This window comes from Staurois parvus, unplaced genomic scaffold (genome assembly GCF_062004578.1).
Source record: "Staurois parvus isolate SC_StPar_1 unplaced genomic scaffold, SC_StPar_1.0 ptg000334l, whole genome shotgun sequence".
Taxonomy (NCBI): domain Eukaryota; kingdom Metazoa; phylum Chordata; class Amphibia; order Anura; family Ranidae; genus Staurois; species Staurois parvus.
This window is the reverse complement of record NW_028318130.1, coordinates 6,148,234-6,157,254: the sequence shown is the minus strand read 5'-3', so window position 1 is coordinate 6,157,254 and position 9,021 is coordinate 6,148,234. Positions and strand designations below refer to the sequence as shown.

Here is a 9,021-nt window from a genome sequence, read left to right as displayed (position 1 = left end):
TTTGCGCTCCCAGTAGCAGAGCAGTATACATTTGCATGACTTGATGTGTCAGACTCAGATGGGTTGAGGTTGTTGTCAGATTCCAGGCAGAAGAACAGAGAACCCAATCCACAAAACTAGTCCTAGCAAGAAAAAGATGCCTTTAGAATCACTTTAATCTCTCAGTGGTCATAAAGTTATGGCTGATCAGTGTATATTGATACATAGTCACCATAAAAAGCAGCCCTAGGAATTGGAATATCTTCTGAATCCTTCTGGCTCTGCTGTGATGAGTAAAGTTGGCACAGTTCTGTCTTGGCTGTCACTGCTGAAATAATAATTTGGGAGACGAGAGACTGAATCCTAGATCCAAAGCCAGAGCAAAGCAGAGCAGAAGCTGAGGAAATAGCAGATAATGTGCGATGATTGATATACTAGAGGAAAGGCGATATATACATAGAGGAGGGTGGGAGTGGGGAAGAGATGAGTGGAAAGAGTTAAAGGGCAGGTAAGTGACACGGATCCAGGTTACCTAGAAGCAGCACTGTGCCCGCCCACTCCTAGACAGATCGAAGGAGAGGAGAGAGATAGCACACAGCACAGTCCAGGAGAGGAGGACGACAGGCACCGCTGTACGGAGCACTGCCAGCACTGACACCACCATGTATGCCAATGGAAAGGTGGCACTGGTCACTGGAGCTGCCCAGGGGATTGGGAGAGCCATGGTGGAGGAACTTCTTCACAAGGGAGCCAATGTAAGTTCACCTACATGTTGATTCTGCTGCTACACCGTCACCGTCACCGTCACCGTACTCCTAGTCCTCATGGGCTCAGTGAGCGGCGTGCTCTGGAAAACTTGTCTGTCATAGCGATCCTCTGCTGAGTGCATGGAGATCGCTGAACACAGAGCCCTGCGCTCCCATCCATGGGTGTATAGAGAGCAGAGTCCCCGGAACAGAGTCCTGCGCTCCCATCCATGGGTGTATAGAGAGCAGAGTCCCCGGAACAGAGCCCTGCGCTCCCATCGAGGGGTGTACAGAGAGCAGAGTCCCCGGGACAGAGTCCTGCGCTCCCATCGAGGGGTGTACAGAGAGCAGAGTCCCCGGGACAGAGCCCTGCGCTCCCATCGAGGGGTGTACAGAGAGCAGAGTCCCCGGGACAGAGCCCTGCGCTCCCATCCAGGGGTGTACAGAGAGCAGAGTCCCCGGGACAGAGTCCTGCGCTCCCATCCATGGGGGGAGCAGGGTCACCGGGACAGAGCCCTGCGCTCCCATCCAGGGGTGTACAGAGAGCAGAGTCCCCGGGACAGAGCCCTGCGCTCCCATCCAGGGGTGTACAGAGAGCAGAGTCCCCGGGACAGAGCCCTGCGCTCCCATCCATGGGTGTACAGAGAGCAGAGTCCCCGGGACAGAGCCCTGCGCTCCCATCCATGGGTGTACAGAGAGCAGAGTCCCCGGGACAGAGCCCTGCGCTCCCATCCATGGGGGGAGCAGGGTCACCGGGACAGAGTCCTGCGCTCCCATCCAGGGGTGTACAGAGAGCAGAGTCCCCGGGACAGAGCCCTGCGCTCCTATCCATGGGTGTACAGAGAGCAGAGTCCCCGGGACAGAGTCCTGAACTCCAATCCATGGGGGGAGCAGGGTCACCGGGACAGAGTCCTGAACTCCCATCCATGGGTGTACAGAGAGCAGGGTCACCGGGACAGAGCCCTGAACTCCCATCCGGGGGGGAGCAGGGTCACCGGGACAGAGCCCTGATCTCCCATCCAGGGGTGTACAGAGAGCAGAGTCCCCGGGACAGAGCCCTGCGCTCCCATCCATGGGTGTACAGAGAGCAGAGTCCCCGGGACAGAGCCCTGCGCTCCCATCCATGGGTGTACAGAGAGCAGAGTCCCCGGGACAGAGCCCTGCGCTCCCATCCATGGGGGGAGCAGGGTCACCGGGACAGAGTCCTGCGCTCCCATCCAGGGGTGTACAGAGAGCAGAGTCCCCGGGACAGAGCCCTGCGCTCCTATCCATGGGTGTACAGAGAGCAGAGTCCCCGGGACAGAGTCCTGAACTCCAATCCATGGGGGGAGCAGGGTCACCGGGACAGAGTCCTGAACTCCCATCCATGGGTGTACAGAGAGCAGGGTCACCGGGACAGAGCCCTGAACTCCCATCCGGGGGGGAGCAGGGTCACCGGGACAGAGCCCTGATCTCCCATCCAGGGGTGTACAGAGAGCAGAGTCCCCGGGACTGCTGGCTAACAATACTATGCTGCTGTGGGTCCCGGCAAGTACTGCTGGAATACTGTGTTCATCTATGGGAGCTTTTCTGTCCATGGGAACACAGATCACATCAGTATTGTACATGGAAACTCGTTTTACTGAATCTGATCAAATGTATTTATATTACATTAATTACAATGTCATACCGATTTATAATTGTATTCCTTACTACTTGGACAGATCTGACTAAACACACTCTTTCTTTCCATTTCTTTCCTTTTCTTTCTTTCTTTCTTTCTTTCTTTCTTTCTTTCTTTCTTTCTTTCTTTCTTTTCCCTCTCTCTCTGCCACCTTTCCCTCTCTTCATCTCTCTTTCTCCCTTTCTCTTCTCTCTCCTGTCACCCCCCCCTCTCTCTCTCCTGTCACCCCTCCCCCCTCTCCACCCCCCCCCCCCTCTCTCTCTCTCTCTTCCTCTCTCTTTCTCCATCTCTCTGCCCCCCTTGTTTTTTCTCTCTGTCATTCTCTCCTTTCCTCTTTCCCTATTTCTTTCACTTTCTCTTGTTTTCTCTGTCTGTCTGTCTGTCTGTCTCTCTCTGTCTGCCTGTTTCTCTCTCTCTCCTGTCACTTATTTCTCTCTTCTCTCTCTCTCTTCCCCGTTCTGCCTCTCTATTTCTATCTTTCCCTCTCTACCTCTCTCTCACAGTCTATCTTTTTCTCTTTCTTTTTCTGTCTTCCCCCCCTTCTCTTCTTCTCTCCCCCTCTCTCTGCCTCCCCTTCTCTATCTCTCCTTCTCCCTCCTTCTCTCTCTCTCTTTCCCCCTCTCTCCCTCCTCTCTCTCGCTCTCTCTCTTCCCCGTTCTGCCTCTCTCTTTCCACCTTCCCCTCTCTTCCTCTCTCTCTCCCCTCCCTCTCTGCCTCTTCTTCTCTCTCTCCTTCTTCCTCCTTCTTCCTCCTTCTTCCTCTCTCTCTCTCCCTCTCTCCCCCCTCTCCCTCTCCCTCTGTCTCTCTCCTTCTCTCTATCTTCCTCGTTCTGCCTCTCTCTTCCTCGTTCTGCCTCTCTCTTTCTGTCTTTCCCTCTCTTCCTCTCTCTCTCCTTCTCCCCCCTCTCTCTGCCTCTCCTTCTCCCCCCCCCCTCTCTCTCTCTCTCTCTCTCTCTCTCTCCCTCTCCCTCTCTCAATTCCTCTCTTTTTCTCTCTCTCTGTCTTTCACTTCCCCTCTCTTTTTCTCCTTCTCTCTGCCCCCCCCCCCCTTTTCTCTCTGTCATCCTCTCCTTTCCTCTTTCCCCATTTCACTTTCTCTTGTTTTCTCTCTCTGTCTCTCTCTCTGTTTCTCTCTTCCCTGTCACTTTTCCCCCCCTCTCTCTTCCTCTTTTCTCTTTCTCTCTCTCTGCCTTTCACTTTCTCTCTTTCTCCATCTCTCTGCCCCCCCCCTTTTCTCCCTCCCTTCTTCTTTCCCTATTTCTTTCACTTTCTCTTGCTTTCTCTCTTTTTCTATGTCTCTCTCTCTCTCTCTCTCTTTGTCTGTCTCCCTCTCTCTCTTTCTCTCTGCCTCTCAATTCCTTTGTTCCTGTCTTCTTTAACTTTTTCGATTGCTTTCTCTCTTTCTTTCTTTCTTTCTGTCTTTCTTTTTCTGTCTCTCTATTTTTTCTGTCTTTCTTCCCCCTCCCCCTCTCTCTGTCTGTCTCTTTGTCTCTTTTTCTTTCAATGTTTATCTCCCCTCCCCCTCCTTGTCTCTCTCTTTGTGTTTCTCTGTCTCTCCTCTTTTTTCTGTCTGTCTGTCTCTCTTTCATATTACACATATTATAAGTTTACCGCCTGACATCAATGGAACACAATGTGCACAAACATCTGTAATAGAAATAAACCTTAAAGTAGTAGTAAACTCTGTTGTTTAACTTGTACCTGCAGGTCAGCGTTTCATCAGGTTTACCTGTATGGACAATGAATACCTCCTAAAAGTATACCTTTTATATACCAATATTCATCATGGCAGTAGCTGTTGCTGCCACCCGTGTATGCACAGTGACACTCTGCATTCAGGGCATACGTTGTGCCATAATACGCAGAGTACTGCACCATGGTCAGGGCTCCCGGCCATTCAGAGAGCCAGAGCCCATGAACCTGGAAGGAAGACCGGATGAAGATGGAAGTGCCACGCAGCCATGATAGTACTGCTCTAGAGGGCTCAGTGTACAGTTAAGTCTGTCATAATGTGCCCATATGCGGTGCATACTAGTACATTATGACTTAAACCTGCAGAGGGGACGATTTTTATTTATGTTTGTGGCTGTTTACTATCACTTTTAAGCTGAATTCCAGGTATGGGATTTATTGCATTACATTGGATTGCCACTATCTTCCTTGTCCTATGCCAAGCGACTGCCCTTCTGCTTGCAGTCCACAGAGGGGGTGCTCACTCAGCACTTCCACCATTCACAGACCACCTTGTATTTTTTTTTAATGAATACAAAGTGTCCTCTGATTGGATGAGGAGGAATGTGTGATGTTGACACTCCGCCTCTTGACCTCACGTAATCAGAGTACTCCTTGTAAAAAAAAAGTACAAGGCTTTCTGTGAATGGCGGCAGTGCCAAGCAAGAGCCCTCCATGGTCAGTGTGCAGTGGGAAGGTGCTCGGCACAGAAGATTGTGGTGATCACTGTGGTAACTACTACAGTGAGTTCCAACTTCACCAGTAGTCCATTAAGTATGACATACTTACATTGGTCTAAGCTGAATTTTAGTCCTAGCTTGGACTTGCACAGCTCTACAAGCTCCTTCTGCTGCCAATTTCTCTGCACACTGTGAGCTTTTCACAGTGTGCCTTAGAAGCTGCTTCAAGTTAGATCCAGCCCACCTCATTTCTTGGCTGTAGGACACCTAGCATCATCTATTCTTCCCTCCCCAGCTCTGGTCCACCCACCACCACTCCCCAGATCTGGTCAACCCCAATGAACATTGGACATCACTTATTTCAAATATGGATGCTCAGCATCACATGTAAGCATTACTCAGGGTCCTGCTAGAGTCTATAGAATGATTGGAATAGTGCTAGAACCCCAGCTTCCCATGGCAATCAACAGGATGAGATAGAGACATTTGTGCTGGGATTCACGCAGTGCTTTAGTGTCTAAGGATCAATGTAAAAGTAAAAATCCAGCACCAAGACATCTCAAAGACAAAAAGTGTACAGCTTTCTGGAAGGGTTAATTCACCTATCCCTATGATTGCTCTGCCCTCTCCTTCCTTTCACACCTGTTAATCAGAACATTTTGCCCTAGGTTCACACCTAAGCGTTTTCTACAGAGTTTTGCAGAAACACAGTACAGTCCATTTAACATGATTTCCTATGGGACATGTTCACATCTTTGCGTTTTCACCCCGGTGCGTTTTTTGGAAAGGGTCAGGGACTTTTTTTTTTTTTAGTTCTATAGACTTCAATAGAAATGATGCAGAAAAGCATGTATTGCGTTTTTGCTGCATTTTTAATGCATTTTTGCCTCTTTTTTTCATGTGTTTTTCATGCATTTTAAATCTGCCTAGCAACAAGAGAAATAAAAAATGAAAAAAATGCAAAACGCATCAAAAACATGGCAAAACACACCAAAAACGCAGGTACAAAACGCAATGCAGAAATGGCTCAAACGCAACCTGCATAGGTGTGAACCTAGCCTAAGACTTGTTCTCAAATTGTTATTTTATTATGACTATGGCCTATGTAGGAGGCTGAAACGCATCAATATTTACAGTTATTGATTTCTTTTTTTATTCAATGGATAAAATAAAGCTATAAACTTTTTTATTTTTGAGGTGTCTTGGTGCGGACTTTTTACTTTTATCCTGCTAGGGTCTGCCTAGAAACACCTACTCCTCCAAACTTACACTCAGCTACCAAGACATTTGATGTGCTGTGATGTACAACAATTAGCAATCTTACCACCAATCATGATCTGCCTGTATTGCATAGAGAAGCACAGAGACCAGTGATGATGTCACTGATTCTAAAATAGGATAAGCAATGAAAAAAAGAAGGAAAAATATAAGCAGATTTATCTTCAGTTTTAAGATTGTTTAAGGGGCGAGTATGATTCAAATGAGAAAGGTAAATATCACTAAAATAAGGGTGGGTATGTATTGCATTTAAATGAGTAGTTAGAAACTATTTGTTACGATTTACTACAGCAGTACCCTATTGGTAGCTTATGAGTATTCTTTGAAGCAGTGAGCCTCAATCAAAATTATAGTTATAAAAAAACACAATGTATACATCACATTAGAACTAATCCATATTTAAACAGAAGGATATCAGTCATACAAACTGTGTTTGGCTTTGGGACATGTAGGATGTATTAGTTGTTGAGATATGCAGTTGACAGGCACCGCCTGAGAGTAGGCTAGGAGGCATATCTAAGAAATCTGAGAGCCACAGTGCCCATCAAAAGGAAAACAAATGGGAACACACATTTTGAGTTATTTTTATAGCATTTACTTATAGTAATGTGAACTTCACATATTTGTGTGATTGCTGCATCATCGGTATTGTGTTATAAATAGAGAATTGTTGATCAGTAACTAGAGGGAGCAGACACTTGCAATCACTGAGACTTAGCCCTGGTTCACACTGATGCGGTGCGGAATTTGCAGTGTTTTCTGTGCAAATTCTGCACCGCATCAGAATCGCACCCCATTCATGTGGGGGCAGATGGTGCTGTTACTTACAAGAGGGATTGTCACTTGCAAACACAAAAGCCATGCTTCTGTGTTTATACCACAGCACCACCTGCCTGGAGTTTGCATGTTCTCCCTGTGCCTGCGTGGGTTTCCTCTGGGTACTCCGGTTTCCTCCCACACTCCAAAGACATGCAGGTAGGTTAATTGGATCTGTCTAAATTGTCCCTAGTATGTGTATGTATGAATGTGAGTTAGGGACCTTAGATTGTGCACCCCTTGAGGGTTAGGGACTGATGTGAATTTACAATATATATATATATATATGTAAAGAGCTGCGTAAATTGACGGTGCTATATAAGTACCTGAAATAAATAAATGAGACAATAGATATTGGTGTACACAGGGCCAGTGCCAGAGGTGGTGGAACAGCTGATCACAACTAGGTCTTATTTTCAGGGTAGGTCTTATACTTCAGCAATTCCCAAAAATAGTACTAGGTCTTATTTTTTGGGTAGGTCTTATTTTCGGGCGAAACGGTATTTTATGTACCTGCTCTAACAGTAGGAGAGGCTTAAGCCCTGGTTCACACTGATGTGGTGCAGAATTTGCAGCATTTTCAGTGCGCATCAGAATCGCGCCCCATTCATGCGAACCGCTGCGGGTGTGTATGTTAACGACACCCTGAAAGCGGTCCGCAAAACGCGGTACGATGTGAGGATCAGATCGCATAGGTGTCAATACCCATGCAATTTAATTCTAGTGCGGGCCCAAAAAATGGTCCTGCACCTTTTTGGTGTGGGTGCGGTGCGATTAGAGTCATACAAAATGTATGGCTCCAATCGCACCACACACAAATCACGTGATTTGCACAGGAATGTGGTGCTGTTCATATGTGTGAGCCCAGGCTAAAAGGACATAGTTGAATAAAACCCTCCTTTTACTTATATAGCGCTGTCAGTTTACGCAGTTCTTTTACATATATATTGTGCATTCACATCAGTCCCTAACCCTCAAGGGGCGTACAATCTAAGGTCTCTAACTCACTTTCATACATACACATACTAGGGCCGACTTAGAGAGGAGCCAATTAACCTACCAGCGTGTCTTTGGAGTGTGGGAGGAAACCGGAGTACCCAGAGGAAACCCACAGAGGCAGAACATGCAAACTCCAGGCAGGTGGTGCCATGGCTGGGATTCAAACCAATGACCCTAGTACTTCCAGGTGGAAGTGCTAACCATTTAGCCACTGTGCTGCCTGACAGTCTTTTCACTCACAAAATATTCTTTAAAGCGATGGTAAAGGGCTATTTCTTTTTAAATAACAAACGTCATACTTTCTGGCTCTGTGAAATGGTTTTGCACATAGCAGCCCCTATTCTCCTTTTCTGGGGTCCTCTACTGGTGCTATGGGCTCCTCCTCTTCTGTGAGAGCCACCATAAGAAGCCACTTCCTATGGTGGCACATGTGCGAGCTCGATCCCAAGTCGCGCACTGTTTGTCCATTGACACACAGTGCTCGGCCCCGCCCCTCAGTATTGGATTTGAATGACAGCAGCAGTAGTCAATGGCTCTCTCAGCTCTCACTGAGTCCAGTGAGGAGGAAGAAAATGAGCAGTGCTGCAGCTCTGCGACACAGTGCTGGATCGAGATCTTGTTCAGGTAAATATATGGGGGGGGGCTGACAGTATTAGATTTTTACCCTATAGCAGAGCACATTTAGCACATTCATTTGAATAAAATAGAAACAGCTCAACTATATATACTTCTGCACACAACTGATCTAAAAAGTCATCAACCCACTTGTTTAGCCACTTACCCCCCTTCCTGACCAGGCCATTTTTTGCGATATGGCGATAGTTTAACTGACAATTGCGCGATCATGCAATGCTGTACATGAATTAAATTTATGTCCTTTTTTTCCCCACAAATAGTGCGTTTTTTCATTTTTGCACTTTAAAAAAAAGACTGACAATTTAAAGAAAAAACAATATAAATTTAGGCCAAAATTTATTCTGCTACATGTCTTTGCTAAAACAAAAATCCCAATAAATTAATTGGTTTATGTGAAAGTTATAGCGTCTACAAATGGTGGCATATATACTGGAATTTTTTGCCTATACTAATAATGGCGGCAATTAGCGACTTATAGCGGGACTGCGGGACGG

At 46.9% G+C, this 9,021-nt stretch overlaps 1 protein-coding gene across 1 annotated transcript in view; it reads left to right on the top strand.

The window, feature by feature from the left end:
- Positions 1-359: 359 nt before the first annotated feature.
- Positions 360-9,021, top strand: part of HPGD (15-hydroxyprostaglandin dehydrogenase) — a 118,609-nt gene continuing 109,947 nt past the window's right edge. Inside the window, exon 1 of the mRNA XM_089684043.1 lies at positions 360-734. Coding sequence (XP_089540169.1) covers positions 642-734 — 93 coding nt within the window. The 5' untranslated portion in view covers positions 360-641. The remainder of the gene's footprint in view (positions 735-9,021) is intronic.